The sequence below is a fragment of the Uloborus diversus genome, unplaced genomic scaffold (assembly GCF_026930045.1).
Source record: "Uloborus diversus isolate 005 unplaced genomic scaffold, Udiv.v.3.1 scaffold_12, whole genome shotgun sequence".
Lineage (NCBI taxonomy): Eukaryota > Metazoa > Arthropoda > Arachnida > Araneae > Uloboridae > Uloborus > Uloborus diversus.
This window is the reverse complement of record NW_026557876.1, coordinates 4,396,908-4,417,751: the sequence shown is the minus strand read 5'-3', so window position 1 is coordinate 4,417,751 and position 20,844 is coordinate 4,396,908. Positions and strand designations below refer to the sequence as shown.

The 20,844-nt window shown below is 34.6% G+C and overlaps 1 protein-coding gene across 1 annotated transcript in view; it reads left to right on the top strand.

Annotated features, from left to right (window-relative positions):
- LOC129232370 (LIM domain-containing protein jub-like) overlaps window positions 1-20,437 on the top strand; it is a 48,764-nt gene extending 28,327 nt beyond the window's left edge. The window contains exons 5-7 of the mRNA XM_054866521.1: window positions 2,050-2,101; window positions 9,900-9,968; window positions 20,236-20,437. Of these exons, the coding sequence (XP_054722496.1) occupies window positions 2,050-2,101; window positions 9,900-9,968; window positions 20,236-20,358 (244 nt within the window). The 3' untranslated portion in view covers window positions 20,359-20,437. The remainder of the gene's footprint in view (window positions 1-2,049; window positions 2,102-9,899; window positions 9,969-20,235) is intronic.
- The last annotated feature ends 407 nt before the right edge of the window (window positions 20,438-20,844 follow it).

Genomic DNA, 20,844 nt, shown 5'->3' with positions numbered 1-20,844 from the left:
AAATAATATATATATATATACTCACACAAACCAGAAACTTTTCTTCGAAATTTATTGCTTAAAAAAATCAGTGATACATATTTGTTTTCTTTGTTTGTTTAAACTGTTGCTTATGTCCGTACGAATTTTTTTTACTGCAGGGGCATTCCACGGTATTTTTGACATTTATGTAGAGTCCGTAACGTGACCTTTTTTGCCATAACTTTTTAATTTACTGTTTGATTAGCATATTATTTTTTTTTTTTTGATCTTTTCCTACCAACACACCAGCTCAAAATAAAATAATTTGCAAATCAAATGGTAAATTAAAAAGTTATGGCAAAAAAAGTTCACGTTACGGACTCTACATAAATGTCAAAAATACCGTGGAATGCCCCTGCAATTATTTCTCCGTAATCGTAACTTCTTTCACTCATGTAATCCAATAAATGTTCCACAGATTGTAGATCAGTAGAATGTGAAATTGTATTTTCTTCTTGTTCTTCATCTTCATTTTCGGTATCATCACTTGCGTTTGATTCGGTAACAAGTTCAATGATATTTTCGTCAGTTAGGCATTAAAATCCTGATTCACATTCGTCGCTTTTGAACCACTCTTCGACATTTTCAGCGTCCACTGATTCGAAACCTTTGATTTCTTCAACTTCCTCAATGATGTTATCGATATTATCGATAACATCATCGAAGCTTCAGAAAAGTGTGATTCCGAAATGATGCACGGATAATCCGCACACGGATAATCGGGAGTATACTGTATTTAAAAACATACATAGCTTAAGAATTAGGTTGTGAAGATATGTCGCCACGTATTTCTAGTGGAATCTCCTGTTTTTTTTTCTTCGAAGGTTGGCAAGTATACATTCCACAACATTCATACAACTATGGAATAGCCAATTACACGAGTAAGCAGCATTTTTGAGGCGAGACCATGAGCAGGTTGTCACCTTTCATGCATGTCTCCGACAGGGTTTAAGCTGGGTTCAAACGTTCTTCAGCATAAAAGCTAAAATTGTTGGGAAAGTTTTATCAAAGTGCTAAAATGTTATGTATTCTCATGTCTTTCTAAATGCCCCAGCGTGTTTCATCTCCAGTTTGAAAATAAAAATTTTATTTCATCTATGATATCTTTGAAGTAGTGCACACACATACACACAACTACCCACGTATTCATGTATGCACGCAGACAGACACATATGCCTACACACACATACACATACCTGGCCCCCACGCACACAAACATTCATACACACAACTACCAACACTCATGCCTGCACACAGACACAAACACACATGCCTACACACAAACACACATACCTACACACACACACATACAGACACGCATACATACAGACACCTACACATACACACACGTACAGACACCTACACATACACACACACAAACACACATACCTACACACACACATACAGACACGCATACATACACATCACTACCCACATATTCATGCATGCACACAAACACATATGCCTACACACACATACACATACCCTGCCCCCACGCACACAAACACTCATACACGCAACTACCAACACTCATGCCTGCACACAGACACAAACACACATGCCTACACACACACACACATACACCCACACACAGACACATACCCCCACACACAAACACACATGCCTACACACACACACACCCCTCACACACACATTCATACACAAAACCACCCACACACTCATACCTGCACACACACAAACACACATGCCTACGCACACACACATACACCCACACACAGACACATACCCCCACACACAAACACACATGCCTACACACACACACACCCCTCACACACACATTCATACACAAAACTACCCACACACTCATACCTGCACACACACAAACACACATACCCCTACACACAAACACACATGCCTACACACACACATACCCCCTACACAAAAACACACATACCCCCCACACACAAGCACACACGCCTACATACAGACATACACACTCGTGTTTGCGAAAAACATAATTTGAATTCCAGATGACAAAATTCAAATTAATTTTTTTCTTTCTTGCAGGATGTTTGCTCCAAAATGTGCTTCCTGTGGCCAAGCCATCACACCAGTCGAAGTGAGTGGTGTAGATTTTCTCTCCCTGCTTGTAGTCTTTATTATTAACTAGTGGCACCCGCACGGCTTCGCCCGTAATAGAAAAATTAAAGGTCTTTTGGTTCGCTTGTATATTTACAAATAATGTATGGTGAATTTTCTTGCCAATTGGCTTGTACCGACGTTACAGTTCCACGTTATGATAATTTCGTATCTCGCCAATAGTTTTTCCCCCTCTCTTAAAATTGGAATAGAAAAAGAACAAAATCGAATTTTCGAAACATCGCTTCGAGGTGCACACCCCCATGCTACATACTAACTTTGTGCCGAATTTCATGAAAATCGGCCGAACGGTCTAGGCGCTATGCGCGTCACAGACATCCTACAGACATCCAGATATCCTCCGGACAGAGAGACTTTCTGCTTTATTATTAGTAAAGATAATAAAGCTGAAAGTCTCTCTGTCCAGAGGATGTCTGTAGGATGTCTGTGACTCGCATAGCGCCTAGACCGTTCGGCCGATTTTCATGAAATTCGGCACAAAGTTAGTATGTAGCATGGGGGTGTGCACCTCGAAGCGATGTTTCGAAAATTCGATGTGGTTCTTTTTCTATTCCAATTTTAAGAAAAAAAAAATCATAAGATGGACGAGTGAATTACGAAATGATCATAACGTGGAACCGTAACATGGGTACAGGCCAACTGGCGAGAGAATTCCCCATACATAATTTGTAAATATACAGGCGAACCAAAAGACCTTTTCATTTTTCTATTACGGGCAAAGCCGTGCGGGTATCACTAGTTGTAATATAAACTGGAATCTTTCGCAGAAAGGAGATTGCCGTACAGGGGTCCACCCAGACCCGAATCGGGTTCGATTTGGCTGATTCACGAAATTCCTTGTCAGAAATTGTCTACCCAAGTGCATAGGCAAACGCCTGTACAAACCAGTCTTAAGATTAAGCAGTGTTGATCTTTAATTTACAGAGGGTTTTTGAAAGTAAAATTAGTCTAAAAAGTTAACTAAGGATGTGATAAAATTTTAAAATCATTTCATTTTAAATATTTTATTATTTTTTTTAAATTCAAGATTAACTGTTGTGTCCGTTTAAATTTTTATATAATATAGCTGTTTTCTTAGAGAAAAGAAATGCACAAAAAAATGTATATATATATATATATATATATATATATATATATTTTTTTTTTCACAAAATAGGGAAATATGAATTGATCATTTTTCAAATCATAAAATGTGATGTGGATCGACCCCTAACATATTTCTGGGCATCATTACTATTAGCAGAGTCGACAAAACTGTGGCCATGTTTTTTAAGCCAGGACACGGAAAGCTTTCCCGAGTTCTAAAATTCAGGGATGATATTTTTCCCGCTTTTTCTGTTGGTTTTTAAAATCTTAACTCCTTTTCCTCGCCTCTTTCAGGCCTTATTTTTCTTAAAAATCGGAAAAAAATACGATTTTTTGAAATTTTCGGTCCCCGATTTTTTATTTGTTCTATTTTTTTTTTTTCCCCTTTGAATCTTCATCTTCCGCGATATCTACCGAAAACATACGTTTTGGAATCCTGCCAACGACATCAAACACGTGCTGCGCTCAAAGTTGCATGCCTCGTTTGAGATTTCAATCTTTTTGCATCTTGCATGTATTTCAATTATATTTAACATTGGGTGGTTTTTTACTATGTAATACCTTATATCTGCTTATTTTATTCGTCATTTCAATAATATTTTTATTTGTTAAATTTATTTTAGAAAAAATGCAAAACTCGATCAAAAAATGTGGCTTAGCATCCACAGTCTCGAATTTTTTTGTAACTTGGCATGGTTACTTTTTTTGTGTACTTAAGAAAGGGTAAAAAATATTTATGGTGAATCTCAAATCGTTTAGGCTTTACAACCCGTTAAAAGTTTTGAAATTTCATGATTAAATGAAGCAGCTGCGAGTTCTTTTTATTCCAAAATTGTATTAGGAAGTTTTCAAAAACAAATTTTGGGTTCCAATGCAAGGAAAAAGATAAGCAATCGTTTATATACATATACATTTATTTATTTTCAATTCTTACTATGAAAAGTATGTTCTACCACATAAAGAAATTTTAGCTTTTTCTCTCTGTTGTAAATTTTTACTTTACAAACAGATTTAATTTTAAAATTTATGTTCTCACTCGTTTAACACTATAAACTCAAATGTTTTTAATGAAAAAAAATGTATTTTTCTCTAAAAAATATGAAAAGTTGACACTATTGTGTGGTGCAGCCAAAATTGACCCCTGGGTCCCCCAACACTATGTTCAATTACTCAAGGGTTAGAAATTGTTGCCTCTTTTTCAAAATTTAGATTTATTTAGGAATCAACACTCTTGCAAAGAAATGGTACAATGCAGCAAATTGTACAAAATTATTACTCATACTTAATTAAATATGTATTACAGTCGAAGACCGTTATAACGCCGACCTGTATAATGCAATTCCCTATAAACCGCACTACTTTTTAGAAGTAAACAATAGGTTTTGAAGTTTAAAAAAACTCCCTCTGTTTGGCTTTGCAAAAATAAAAATGGTTAGGCAAATTAAATTTTGAAAGTTTTTCATATTTCCATCTTATTTCAAAGCTTTTGAATTGAAAATGAGTACTCATAGTAAACAGAAAATACCAGATGGCTCTTGAAAATGCAGCTGTTATGCAAACCATGAAGCTAGCAGAAGTGCTGGATTTTGATTGTGAAACATGTTTATTTGTGAATAACTAATTGTAATATTGGTGCTTTAATACTCATTGCAGATAAAACTCATTCCGAAGTGCTAATATATAGATATATATCTGAATGTTAGGTTCAAAATTTGTGAAATGATCTATATAACGCAAAAACCTGTATAACGCAAAAGCTATGGTCCCAAGGTGTGCGTTATAACGGTCTTCTACTGTACCTTTAAAACTGGTAAATTATCCATTTTTTGTTGCACTTTTGAATATCATGGCTTTCGGGTTCTATTTTGATGCGGTTTGGGATATCATGCCTTTCACGAAATTTTTTTTTGGATATCATCCCATTTATGAAATTTTTTTGCATTTGCATTTTTTTGCATTGCAACCAAAACTTTTTTTTTTCTGATGAAGTGTTTCCTTTTTAAGCCTGTGTCCAGTACAAGTGTCGCTTCTCCCTCCCATTCCTTTATATCAAGACCAGTATCTGGCTAATAACAGTATTTTACAAAACGAGACATTATTTTAGGGGGGGGGGAATAACAAAACACATGAAAAAAAGGGCTAAAAGAAAATAATTTGGTGGCGAATGCAAAAATTGTTATCGTTTTTATTTGGTTTGTACGTTTTTGTTTCGGCGGCAGACCATGAGGCTTACTCATTCAGATTTCCACATTGGCTGGTGTCAGGGGCGTAGCTAAGGGGGGGGGTTTTGGGGACAACCCCCCCCCCCCTGAAAAGTTAGACTCAAAAAAAAAGAGAAAAAGAAGAGAGAAGAGAAAGAAAAAAAAAAGAAGAAAAGGAAAAAATTCCAAGCGATTATATATATATATATATATATATATATATATATATATATATATATATATATATATATATTATATATATATATATATATATATATATATATATATAAGAAGTAACCCCCCCCCCCCCCGAAAGTCGGGTCTAGCTACGCCACTGGCTGGTGTGGCGATTAAAAAATAATTTTTGCTCCATGTTTCCTTCATTACTATTTTTGATAAAATAGTAACATTTAACAAGAAAATATTTCGATTGCACTGTTTCTCTTATAGCATACGCAAGTAAAAAACTAGTTAGAACCTGTTCCTATCAACGTCGATCTGTACAGTGAACATCGTTCTATTGCTTGCTTTATTCTCTGAAATATAGTTCTTCCAAAATTCTACTCACCCATAAACATACTGAGAGGAATCTTCGGAAAGCTATAAAAACATTGTTGTTTATCACTCCTTAAAAATACACCATAACCAGTAACTGCATTCAATCTCAAAACTATCCCCCCCCCCCCTTTTCAGTTCTAGAAGCCTGTCCTGTATTTACTCTTCTTTAATCTGGCAACCCTGGTCAACACAGCAGATCCAAATTTTTGCGAAAGCTTCCTAATGGTGCGAAGGTTTTATCCAGACTTTGTACATGACACAGCATTCTAAAAAAAACAGTGAGGACTGGGAAAAGGCTGCCTAGCTGTGGAAATAACATAATTGTGCAATTCTGAAAACCTTCATTTCTAAGATCTTGGTTTTATATTTTTTTTTCTTCAGTTATTTCATCGGTCCCATACTGCGATGCTCTGTAAGTAATTTACTCCAGAAAAAGTGCTTTAGAATACTCTTATTTGTTTGCTAAGCTAAAAATATTTTATTTACTGATTTTTACTTGCCATTTTGGAAATTTTAGGTTGCCATTTCCAAAAAATTTGGGCTCATAAAACATTCTAATGCTAAAAATTATTTTTAAAAAAAATTTTAAAATGATTTTTATCAATGATTTTTGAATGCATATTTGAAGAATTTTTACTGCAGGGGGGGGGGGGCAGGCTTCCTCACAGTTTCAGAAAATGTTATCGGAGTCCACTATTACCCCTGATGTAAATTGACTAATAGACAAGTTTCCTAAAATTTCCTACAAAGAAAATAATCTGACGACCAAACGGCACGACCTTGAGGGTCGCGGATTTGGACAAAATTCTAGATATAGGTCCCTTCCCACTAGCTATGAGACAAGGTACAGCGGTTTGACTCAGGGTTGGCCGGATTGGACCCAATTGGGTCGGACCCAATGGGTTTTTTTGAAAAAACCCATTTAAAAAAACCCATTATTTAGCCCACTTTTGGGTTTTTTTAATTTTCTGAGAAGTTTTTTAAAAAATTAATTTAAATACTTTCACAATTTAAACTTCTTTTTCATTTCTTCTTCACCACAGACATTGGACATAAAAAATGAATTTTTTGAAATAGTATTTCTCAACTCTTAACAGCATTAAAAAAATGTTTCAAAGATTTTAAATAAATATATTTAACTTTTTTCTTTAACTGATAAATAAATGGACTCAAATTATTTTGACTAAGTCCTGTCACGTCTGATTTTCCCAATACTTGCAGATTGTACAGAGGAAACTACTCTAGCTAAAAGGCTTTCATGTGAATTATTTCCTGCAAACAAACACGTCGCAAATCTCGAATAAACACAAGGTATATTTTTTAGAAATTAACAGGTTTTTCAAACGGTCGGGCAGAAAACAGAACAGGATGTACAGTATTTTCATTATTTTACGAAAAAGTTTAATATTTCTTAGTTTGTACACAGAAATAGAAAAACTGGCAACATAAAATTGAAAGAAATATCTTGATTAAGCTGGAATTCAGTAAAAAGGGAGTAAAAACTACTTGAGGTTCTACAGTAGTTTTGCATAACAAAATGAAATACAGGAAAGTAAAATGCAAAAAAAAAAAGTAGTAGCAATTAAAAACGAACAATAGATTTTCTCACTTGAGAAGTAACTTTGCCTTAAGTGTTGGCAATCATGAAAACTAAAAAATCTGAAACTTCGCCATTCTTGGGTTTTGTCGTCTTTTATACTTTTCTTCAGAAAACGCTGAATTTTAACTAGTTTTCTAGCTTTTTTACCCCAAGACAATTTTTGCGCTTTGTCCATATACTTACGCTATAATATGCTACAAGTACCCCCCACATTTTCCCTAAAAAAGACAAAAAAAAAAAAACCCACATTTCTTTTAAAAAAACCCAGCTTTAGTTGGGTTTTTTTTTGGGTTTTATTTTAAAAAAACCCAAAAAAAACCCTGGGTCCATGGGCTTTTTTCAAAAAACCCGGGTTTTTGCCAACCCTGGTTTGACTGCATAGGCCCTAGTTTGACTGAAACGAGGGTCCAAAGTTTCTAGTTTGGCCATAGAAATGAAATGGCGTTTCCATTGGAAGTTCAGACTACGGCAGAATGTTCGTTCTCCGAACATATTTGGTCTCTTTTGTTAGAACAACGAGTGGAAGTGAAAATACCTATTTATTGATGAGCTATATTTAAGTTACTTATAAAGTTGAAACAATTTTGTATTTTTGTTTTTTTATGTGCCATGTGCTATAAATCAAAGCTTTCTCTCTTTTCCAATTTTTTGCTTCTCATTGTGGGATATCTTTGGATAGCAGACGATAAATATCCAGTTAAAGTAAGTTTTTTTTTTACTAGCAAACGATAAATACTTTTTTCCAGCAGACGATTAATATTAAAACAAAAATAATTAGTTTCATTTGCAAACGATAAATATACTGTTACCATGCTATTTTGGCATTCAAGTTTTTGAAATTAAAAGTAGTATCCTAAATTAGAGAACCACTTATTAAAAATTATCTTATAACTGAATTAATTCAAAGATTAGTGCATGTTAATGGCCCATACTGCAGTAAAATAGCAGAAAAATGTGTAAAAATGGAAATTCTAAAGGAAACTTCGTTGCATTTCTGGATTCAAATTATCAACTTAGGACCCCTGTTGCAGCCGAACTAGAGCCTATGCAGTCAAACCGCTTTACCTGGATTCATACCTCATAGGAATGGACCTATATCTAGAGTTTTGTAAAAATCCGTGACCCTCAAGTTCGTGCTGTTTGGTAGTGAGTATACACCCTGCCTATTTTTATGACACCCTAAAGGAGTTGAAGTTAAAGCAATTTTGAAATTGAATTTTGTAGCCCTCTTAAAACCATCCACTCCCTTGCTCATGACCACCTCTTCTGGTAAGCTGTTCCGAGGTTCCACTACCCTGCTAAAATAATAACTTTTCCCAATATCCATGTTAGCCAGAGGTTTGAATAGCTGAAAACAATGACCCCTCGTCCTGTTTTCAGTGCTAAACTTCAGCCCCGTAACATCTTTCATTTTAATAAATTTAAGCAACTGAATCATGTCCCTTCTTTGCTCGAGACTGTACATTTTTAGCCTTCTAAGCCTGGAATCATAGTCTAAGTGAGAAAGTCCATTTGTTAGCCTTGTAGCCCGCCTTTGAACCCTTTCCAATACATTTGAAAGGTCTCCTTATCTTAAGAAAGACATTAATGTATTGGAAAGGGTTCAAAGGCGGGCTACAAGGCTAATAAATGGGCTTTCTCACTTAGACTATGATTCCAGGCTTAGAAGACTAAAAATGTATAGTCTCGAGCAAAGAAGGGACATGATTCAGTTGCTTAAATTTATTAAAATGAAAGATGTTACGGGGCTGAAGTTTTGCACTGAAAACAGGACGAGGGGTCATTGTTTTCAGCTATTTAAATCCCAGGCTAACATGGATGTTAGGAAAAATCATTATTTTAGCAGGGTAGTGGAACAGTTTACCGGAAGAGGTGGTCGTGAGCAAGGGAGTAGATAGTTTTAAGAGGGCCATTGATCTTCACTGGGGATTGTAAATGGACTAGGACCAGTCTAGCTGGGCCCAGAGCCTGTTGCTGGTCGTCACTTTTGTATTTGTATTTGTATTTTTATCTTTCTTAAGATAAGGAGACCAAAACTGAACAGCATACTCCAAACTAGCCACTTCGTTGAATCTGCCTCTTTTATGAAATCAACACTGTTTAGATCAAATGTGATTTGTGTGAGTGGCTGCCACTGTATTTATTATAAAAAAATTAATAGACAAGTTTCCTAAAATCTCCTAAAAATGATCAAAAATCTGATTTTACACCCTGCCTATTTATATGACATTCTAAATGAGTTGAAGTAGTAAAAAAATTAACAAATGAAAGAACACTAAATGTCTTTTTTTTCTTTCTGTGTTTTTTTTCAGGGCACGGATGAGACGGTACGAGTTGTATCAATGGATCGTGATTTTCATGTGGATTGCTACGTGTGTGAGGTATGTGACTCGTTCGGAAATTTTCACCTTTTTACTTCATTTTTTTGCTTTTTTGCATACCGTAAAATCCCGAAAGTACCCCCCCAACTCCCCTATTTTCAAAACAAAACTTGGTGATTTCAGAAAAGGGGGGTTATAATCGAGATTTTTCTGAAAAATTAGCCAAAATAATTGTTTTTAGTAGTATTAATTTTAGAGTGCAGAAAAGAAATAATAAGTAAATAAGAAATAATATTAATGAAGAGAGAAATTAATTAATAAAAACCTGTCATATTTTTCTAAAAGTAATAAATTGCGTGAGGGCGCCATTTTTTTTTCGAAAGAAAGGATTTTGCACCTTAAGTTGGCAAAACCCCTATAATTTATCGCTTGAAAATTCATTATGTACTGAATGTAATGAGGTTACAGTAAAAGAAGCAAAATCTTAATGTTCTTGTTTCAGAATGGAAGCAAAAATTGCAATCACGGCCGCGAATTCGTTACGAAGATCGTAATTTCGAAAACTGAGCTTTACAAAGTTTGCGAACGCAAACACAGACAAATCTCTTACTCGATTTAGTAAAATTTAAATTTCTGGTGATCCTAAACTCTTTCAATTACATCATTTCTCCTTTTAAAAAGGTTATTTTTAAGTTTCGCGCTACTTTTTAAGCAACATGTTTTCAAAATGGCGCCGTGTTGAAGATCTTCAGTTTCACAAATCAGAACAAAAGTGCTCCTTCCAAAATAACGAAAAAGCAGTACAATCGTATAAATTTCTTTTGTAATACTTATGAACAAAAAAAAAGAAAGAAAAGGCACCCTTGCATGAAAAGGAGTCTAGACATTTTGGAAGGAATAAACCGTGGAGACCATTTTTTTCTTTTTTGTTTAAATCATTGTTTTTTCTTTCTTTTTTAGAAAAGCAAAACTGCACATGGAGCGGGAAACTAAACCTTTGTAAATGCTTTCTAAGTAAAGCAGAAAATGTTGTCCTTTTTTTGGAGGGAGTGGCAAATGAAGATGATCGGAAAATTTTCAGGTGAAGGGGGGGGGGGAGGGGTATATTCAGGATTTTAAAGTGATTTCACTTTCCACAGAAAAGGGGGGAGGGTTATAATCAATAGGGGGGTTACTTTCGGGATTTTAGGGTACTTAACAAAAGATTTTGCTTTCAAATTTCAATTTAAATTTTCATTTTGATCACTCTTGGATGAATGTAAATTTAGTCATTTTTGTATAAGCAAAATAATGCCCTCAGAAATGTTTTTTACACCATTCTTCTTGTTATTATGTCAATATTTAGTATATTTTCAATCAAAAGCGTTTTTGTGAACTCTGAAACGAAGGTTTTTGCGCTATTCTTTTCCAAAGTAAACAACTTTTTAGCGATGAACTATTGATACAAATCCTTTGACAGCAGAGTTGGTCGTATTGGACCCAATTGGGTTGGACCCAATGGATTTTTTTGAAAAACCCCATTTAAAAAAAACCCCATTATTTAGCCCACCTTCGGGTTTTTTAAAATTTTCTGACAAATTTTTAAAAAGAATAATTAATTTAAATACTTTTACAATTTAGACTTTTTTATATTTGTTCTGCACCATAGACAATGGACATAAAAAATGAATTTTGAAATGTAATAGTATTTCTTAACTCTTAACAGCATTAAAAAAATACTTCTAAGATTTAAAAAATAAATGTAATCTTGGAAACTAAAAAATCTGAAACTTCACCATTCTTGGGTTTCGTCGTCTTTTATACTTTTCTTCAGAAAACGCTGAATTTTAACTAGTTTTCTAGCTTTTTTTACCCCAAGACAATTTTTACACTTTGTTCATATACTTACGCTACAATATGCTACAAGTACCCCACATTTTCCGTAAAAAAAAGCCAAAAATAAAACCACATTTCTTTTAAAAAAACCCAGCTTTAGTTGGGTTTTATTTTAAAAAAAACCCAAAAAACCCTGGGTCCATGGGTTTTTTAAAAAAAAACCCGGGTTTTTGCCAACCCTGTTTGACAGTCCAGTATTAATTGTTCTGAAAAGTTTTTAAACTTAAAAGGGATTTAAAGTAATAGAAAACTTGTATTTTTTTTCAAATTAAACTTTATTTTTTTTATTTCAAAACAACAACTTCTTTTTTCTACAGAGCAAGAGATTGATTTAAATATGCCACAAAAGAAAACTTGATGCAGATCCTAGTAGGTACTCCGGACATAAGACTCGTTCAATCTCCCAATCGAAAAAGCATAAAATCTGACTTTAGATAAAGAGTGGCAACACCCAACCGCTCACAGAATACAGTTGGCTCTCAGTTTAACGACGCTCTATTTAACGACGTTCTCTAATTAACGACAGCTTTTCATGGTCCCAGATGGTCCACTGTAGTGTTAAAAGCATTCTATTTAACAGGGGTAGAAGTGATCGACTTGTCACATATAGGACATTTTCCACAAAAAATATAGGACAAATATAGGACACATTATATGAATAGTTTCGCTATGAAAAAAGAAATAATACTTACATATTATTTATTTATTCTTATCAATGATTTTGTTTAAAAAAAAACCTTCAAACAAAATTATAACTTACACCTAAAATGACTTTCCTGTAGTTGAAAGAATAATTTTTGAAAAAAGTGTTCTTTGTAGACAAAAAAAAAACGTGAAATTTATTGATAATTAACACGGCAACTCACACTTTTTGCAGGGATAGAAGTGTCACAAACATAGCTTCTATAAATAAATAAAAACCGTCTTTGTGTTGAGAACTAACAGGAAATAACCAATGCTTTGTAGCACAAACATACAGATATTTTGTTCTATAAAATTCCACAAAAAGAAAAGATAGCAAAAAGACTATTATAACATTCCGATCAGAAAATGCACTGAACACAAAAATATACCCGTGAAAACAAAAACCAAAAAAAACCACGAAAACAAAAACAAAGAAAAACCACGCTGGAAAACAAAACAAACTGCTGTTGCCAAACGCAAAATTCTAAAACCAACTTCAGAATTCGTTCTCGAAACTCCACCCACTACAGTGACGTCATATTGCTGTGACCAATGAGAGAAGTTTCCTGTTGCAGGATTTAGTGAGTTGTGTTTTTTAATTTGAAATTTGTTTACACACGTACTTTCGACTAAAAATCCGAAGTCAGATAGTTTGTTTACTGTTGTTTTAAAGAAATAAATTGGATAAAAAACAGGAATATAGGAAATATAGGACATTTTCCAAAAATATAGGAAATATAGGACGATTTTCATACTATTTTTGAAAATATAGGAAATATAGGATATATAGGACCACTTCGACCCCTGTATTTAAGGACGCTTTCTACTTAAGGACGATTTTTTGTGGTCCCTTGAAAGTCGTTAAACAGAGAGCCAACTGTACTTTCTGCCATTCACACTGAGAGAGAAAAGTATTGGCTTGAAATGGATTCCAAATTCAGCTTAGTTGGTTGAAAAATAAAGAAAATACTTTTAACTGATGAGTGCTAATAAGCACGAAACTGCAGTGTGGTGTATTTCATGTATTTGTGCCTTAGCCTTGGCTATAGGGCGGTAGCTTAATGAACATACCTGCCTTGCCCTCAATATCCGAGTTGAACCAAACCATTGCTTCGGTCAGTGCTGATTCTGTATTAGCTACAGGGGCGCAACCAGAGGGGGGCCCTTGCCCCCCCCCCTCCCCCAGAACGCTAGTTTGAACAATTTTCAAAAACACTATTTTTTTTTAATTCGAACGAAGATGAACGCGCTTTGAGAAAACGAAGTGGTCCCAAAGTAAGCAGGGACGACGAGAGGTCATTTAAAACTTCCCCCTCCCTCTCTCCTTTTTGCATTTATTTTTTCTGTAGTTAGGAATGATGCATGAACGCTTAAATAGATTGGCACAGCTTTGTATCACCAAAGATATAGTTGTAGAACCAGATGAAGTTATTTAAGAACTAACCAAGAAACAACGACAGTTAAACTTTGTATTGTAGACAATAAGACAATTTTATAAGTGTACATATGCAATGTGGGTATTTAGAACTCATCAAGTGTAAGTGATTTTCTTGATTATTTTGTAGTATTTTTAAGTGATTTCATGCCATTTATATTTGTTCCTTTTTTTTTTCTTTCCTTGAATGATCTTAAAAATATGAATAGTTTAGAGTTTTTGGTGATAAAAATTCGTGTGCATTTTGATTTTTTTCATTAATATAGTAAACGAAGTAATAACAAGTATCGATTTCCATTTATTAATTTGAACATCTTACCACCATACTGTTGTTTCAAGTACTTTAAAGTTTATTCTTAACGTGAATTCAATTCTGGCATAAGAACAATTAATGTTTTTGCAACAGTTTTTGAATAAATTGCAAAACTTATACAATTTTAATCAATTTTACTAAATATTAATAATAAGAATAAATATATATTGATGTAAAGAGAGAGAGAGAACACGATAGAGTGTTGTGAAAAAAAAATTGTGCCCCCCCTAAAAATATTTTCTGGTTGCGCCCGTGATTAGCTACCAATTTGTTTGGCACTCTTGGCTTCCTTAAGAGGTTTTCCACCTCCAGCTCAGTCACTTCCTATGCCGGGCTAATGAGTGCTAAGAAGCACGAAACTGCAGTCCTCGGCTGGAAATGACTGAGCTGGCGGTGTTTTTTGAGTATTGAACCATTTACCGTACTACCCCGCAATATCCGACATGCCGGAAAAAAGCGAGGTTGACCGGCATGCCGGGAAATTCGAATTTTCCGGCATGCCGGATAATTCGAGGTTTATTTTGCAACAAAACAAAAGTAAATTTCCCCATTCAGTTCCAATCAGGAAGCAAACCACAAAGGAAAAAAAAAATCCCGAAAGTAACCTTCTTTAAAAAAATAAATGGGTATTGTATGTATAATTTGTGCTTGTTATTTATAACAGATTATTATTAACCAGGGTTGGCAAGTTTCTGCCGAGCCGGTTAAAACCACTGGTAGAAACGGTTAAAACCGGCATGGCAAAAACCACTTTCTGCCACATTTGCAGCAGAAACTGGCTGAAACTCACAAAACGACACAAAATTAATTATTGACATGCAATAGAAAATGCATGGAAAAATAATTAACCGTTAACCAAAGTACAATTGAATTGTAATATTATCAAAATTAAAAATCAAATGTTACATTTTTTGGACCCTGCTGTTGCCTCTTTGAAAAGGTGGTTTCAAAAATCTAAATAGTTTCTCGTGCACAAATGAGAAACTCTAGAATTGTATACATACATATTTTTTTTAACTGGTCCACCATATAGGGATAGTGGTAAATTCAGAAACAATCATCGTTACTGCGATTTGTTGATAATTTTTTTAAATAAATTATTATAGGTTCCTTTTAGAGAAGTATGTTTTGTTCTTATTTATTGAAAAGCTATGGTAAATTCTTTAACACTGGTTTCGGGGCGGTCACTTACTGTTTAAATGTTTGCTTAGTTTGGATTTAATTTTTATACAACTGCTCGTTCTTAAACAATATTTTTGTTGTTAAAATAACAAATGACATTGTTAGTAAATATTTTTACAAAATGAAACTGTTTGTTAATACTAATAAGATTTGTATAGGACTTATATTCATTTTTAGGCTGAACATATGTTTTTTATAGTATTACTTTTTTTCCCCACCTCGATTTTTCTGGCATGCGTGAATTGACTGGGCAAGTGTTGCTGAAAATCTGGCGACCACCAAATTCAGCGACATGTGGTGTAGTACCAGAGTTGGCTTTCTGCCGGCAGAAACTGGTTATAACCGGTTAAAACCGGCAGAAACTGGCAAAACCTTAAAATCGTCTTGAAAAACTAAAGTAATTACTAAATGATATTTGCTTAAACTAAAAAATTAAACGTCATTTCATCATTGTAAAAAATAAAATGTTATGCTAGTGCCCTTGATTTAGTTCGGAAAGGGAACTTTTCAATTGCTGATGCTCGTAATATTTGGATTCATCTAACAAAAAACAATATGGGTGCTTAGGAAAGAGGAGTGACATACAGAATTAAACTGGCATTACTGTTTGTAATTTGCTTGCAAATAAGCTTCATCTAAGTTGTTTGTGATTGAAATTATCATGTGCTTCAAGAAGAAAGTGTCAAATTTTACTTCCCAATATTAATCTAGATTTTGTACCCAATATCACAGCTTTGCAAAACAAATTCGCCCCACTTCTTGAAACTCGTTTTTCCAGTAGAATTTTTACCACTACCCCAGTTACTACATGATGGACCAGTTTTAAAAAATATACAATTTGAAAGTTTTATGAATATTGCTTGTTCCTTGATGCATTGCCTGCTAGCTCTTCTGTTGCAAGAATATTCTGAAGTTTCTCATTCGTGCATATTAAATTAAGGGATCTAAGTACCCTTAACCTTCAAAATTTTCGATTTTTTGAAAAAAATATATGTTATGCATAGTTTAATTCTGAACAATTTGACACCTTATTAATTACCATACGCCAAAAACTTTTCAAGTTATCGTAAAAATGCGTAAACTTTCCCCATAGGGATTTATGTTAACAGCAGCTGTTTAAGCCTCTTTTTCTCAGGTGCCGGTTTCTTCGGCTTTTTGCGCGCGTGATATCTCAGAAAGTTTCTTATATATTTCCGTAAAACGTTTAATGTATGTTTATCTAGTTTATATTTATGACCTGAAGCTAAATTTATTTATTTATTTTAAATTATTTATTCATTTTTTTGAAATTTTATAAGTTAATATCAAAAATTTGCAAAATTTTGGGCAAAAATATTTTTTTTTTTAAATAATAACTTTTATTTTTAGTTGAAATTTAGGTTCAGACCATAATCATATACCAGAAAAACATGCATGAAAAGTTTCACGGAAATATTTCAGAAACTTTCTGAGATATCATGCGCGCAAAACCAGAAAAACGAAGAAACCGGCACCTGAGAAAAAGAGGCTTAAAGAGCTGCTGTTAACATAAATCTCTATGGGGAAAGTTTACGCATTTTTACGATAACTTGAAAAGTTTTGGCGTATGGTAATAAATAAGGTATCAAATTGTTCAGAATTAAACTATGCATAACATATATTTTTTCCAGAAAATCAAAAATTTTGAAGGTTAAGGGTCCTTAGACTTTTGGAACCACTTTTTCCAAGAAGCAACTGCAGGGTCCAAACAATGTAACATTTGATTCTGAATTGTGATAATATTGTAAATTAAACTGTGCTTTGGTTAACAACTAATTATGTTTTTCCATGCATTTGCTTCTGTCTGTTAATAGTTTTTTTTTTTTTTTTTTTTTTTTTTGTCATTTTGAGAGTTTTTGCCAGTTTCTGCCATGCCGGTTTTAACCGGTTTCTACCAGTGGTTTAATTACCCCGGCAGAAACTTGCCAGCCCTGAGTCAGTCTAAATTTGCCTTTTTTGAACTTCATTTTCGAAAAATTACCGGTGGAGAGTCCCTCGAGGGCGATCGTCCCCATCGTCCTTCCCTTGTATCTGTCCCTGACACTGTTACCATTTTATAGTACAGTAGTATCTCCTTTGAGGGACACCTCTACCAGGGGCCCCAATACGAGCTGATTTTACTACCATTTTTCAGTGCCCTTAACAAAAATCTGATTTTAAAATAGGTACTTTCACAAAAATCCAGAAAAAAATCATCAGCTTCCAAAAACCAGGGGCGATTGTGAGTTCATCAAAAAATATTTTTTGTATATTTTAATTTTTTTTTTTGTCATTTTGAGAGTTTTTGCCAGTTTCTGCCGAAAATGTGGCAGAAAGTGGTTTTTGCCATGCTGGTTTTAACCAGTTTCTACCAGTGGTTTTAACCGCCCCGGCAGAAACTTGCCGGCCCTGGGTAGTACGGTAGTTTTTTTGTCTCTCCTGTGAAATTATTTTCAGTTGGAGCTGACTGGCTTCCAAACTCTTCAGTTATTTCGTTTGCCGACCACCAGAAGTTTAGGATTGTTAGTATTTTAGTCAGTTTTCATTTAGATAAATAAAAAAAAAAGAAATAACCCATTGTTATTTCTTCTAAAGGTATAACTTTGATATACCCCCCCCCCAAAAAAAAAAAATTACGCGCCAAATCTGGCACTCCCTACGGACTTTTTAGGGTTGCTGTTTCTTATTTTGGTGTTGCCAATTTAGGTTTTTTCAGCTTTTAGGTATTTGCTGTTGCCAAATTTAGTATTTTCTTGTATTTTGTACCATTTTTTGAGTTTTTTTTTTTTTTTGAAAGTTTTGTGGCAACAATTTTTGGATTTCATATATGTTTTAGCGCCATTTCATTCATTCACCATTTCTTTGTGAAGTGATCAAGCAGATGTCTGACTTGCTGTATTTTGCGGCAAATCTGGTTGCATTTTCCCATTATATTTTTTTTTGTTAATTATTTTTATCTTTTAGCTTTCAATATGCCTACTGTATATAGTGTTGTTGAAAACCAGGTATTTTGCGCCAACGCCAAAAACAGGTATTTCGCTTGGCGAGAAAAAAGTCGCCAAATTTCCGATTTGGGGGGGTATATCAAAGTAGTTCCCTTCTAAAATACGTTTTTGCCCCATGCAGATCGCACAGAGATCGCAGATCGTTGTTCGGACAAATTGCTCCGATGTAAACAACATTGAATCGGCAGTGACGTCATTCGGGCGATTCACTCATTTGATCTAGATTGCGTATTGGTCAGTTCCTGCATGTGATGACCGTGAGGTGTTTTTCTAAAGTTTTCGTGAGTGGCAACAGTGCTTGTTATTTTGCATAAGCGATTAAAATTCTGACTGTCGGTTGTTCCACCGTGTGGTTTCACGGTATTTATTGCTGCAGGTTTGAGAGCTCTCTCTCTCTCTCCCTTATTTTTGTTGTGTGTGTTGTGTGCACGTTTGTGTCGTCCTATCCAGTTCAGATGAAAATGGCTTAATTATATTGGAATGTTATTTCGTGTAGATCAGGGTTGGCTTTCTGCCGGCAGAAACCAGTTTTTGCCTTGCCAGTGGCAGAAACTGGTTATAACCGGTGAAAACTGGCAGAAACTGGCAATAACTTAAAAGTGTCTTTAAGAACTTTAACTTTACTTAACTTTTAAAGTAATTACTGAATGATATTCGTTTGAATAAACTGAGATATCAAAAATCATTTCATCATTGTAAAAAATAAAATCCTATGCTAATTCCCTTGATTTAGTTTAGAAAGGGAACTTTTCAACTGCAGATGCTTGTAATATTTGCATTAATCTAACAAAGGACAAAAATCATATGGGTTCTTGGGCAAGAGGAGTGACATACAGAACTAAAAACAGGAAATTACCCGATTGTAACAAAACTAAATAGGCATTACTGATGGTAATTTGCTCGCTTTATATGCTTCATCTAAACTGCTTGTGATTGAAATTAACTCGTGCTCCAAGAAGAAAGTGTCAGAATTTTACTTGCCAGTATTAACCTAGATTTTGTATGTACCTAATGTCACAGCTTTGCAAAACAAATTGGCCGCATTTCTCGAAACTTTTTTTCCAGTCAAATTTTTACCACTTTCCCAGTTACTAGATGGTGGACCGGTTAGAAAAAATATACAATAGATGAAAGTTTCACGAACATTGTTTGTTCCTTGATGCATTGCCTGCTAGCTCTTCTGTTGCAAGAATATTCTTAAGTTCCTCATTTGTGCTCATTAAATTGAGAAAACTGTTTGGATTTTTGAAACCACCTTTTCTAAGAGGCAACTGCATGGTCCAAACAATGTAACATTTGTTGCAATGTAGCAATTGATTGTGCTTTTGTTAACAATTAATTATTTTTTCCATGTATTTTCTACTGTGTGTCAATAATTTTTTGCCATTTTGTGAGTTTTTGCCAGTTTCTGCCGCAAATGTGGCAGAAACTGGTTTTTGCCATGCCGGTTTTAACCGCTTTCTACCAATGGTTTCAACCGCCTTGGCAGAAACTTGCCAACCCTGGTGTAGATGCATCTATTCTACAGTAATTCGAAATAAGTTTTTAGCCATTTTTGACGAGATGTTGTTCGCTTCAGTATAAATGTTTTAGGTTTAATGTTCCGTTGAACTGGATTCAATGTAAGTAAAATACATTGTCTGAGGATTAGCCCTGCTAAAATAAAAGGATATTTTTTCTTCAGGACTTTGTTTGTCATGTGCTTATTTAAACTACTACTCTGCTAATTATTTCCGAGGGCTGAAATGCTTCCTTCAGCCCCTACGAGGATTTCTAACTCTGGACCCTAGTTGTAGTTTCGTACACCTTTTTGATCGGGACTGTTTTCCTTCGCAGGACTGTGGGCTGCAGTTGACCGACGAGCCCGACAAACGCTGCTACCCCCTGGACTGCAGGCTTCTCTGCCAGGACTGTCACCTGCGCAGGCTGGAAGTGGGCTCCTCCCTCGACCTATCCTGATCCTTGAAGTTGAATCTGCGGACTTCGAAGGAATACGGCGCCTTTTGTTTTGTTTGTGCTCGCCGTGGTAAAAATACAGAGTTTGTCTGATTTTTCATTGTGGCACGTACAGGTGTCCCTCCTATAACACGGTTCATTCGTTCTGTGTAGTATCGCAACCATGTTGCACGAGACTTTTTCAAAAATAACATTTTTACTTATTTTTAATACTAAGTATGCACATGCATTAGAATAATCTGGTTAAGATGTATCGTGTTATATCGAAACCGTGTTATACGAGACTTTTTTTAAAAATAACATTTTTACTTTTGTTAATACTAATTTGTGTGCATGAGAAAAATCAGGTTAAGATGTATCGTGTTATATCGAAACCGTGCTGTACCAGACTTTTTCAAAAATAGCATTTTTACTTATTTTTAATACTAAGTATGCACATGCATTAGAATAATTTGGTTAAGATGTATCGTGTTACATCGAAACCGTGTT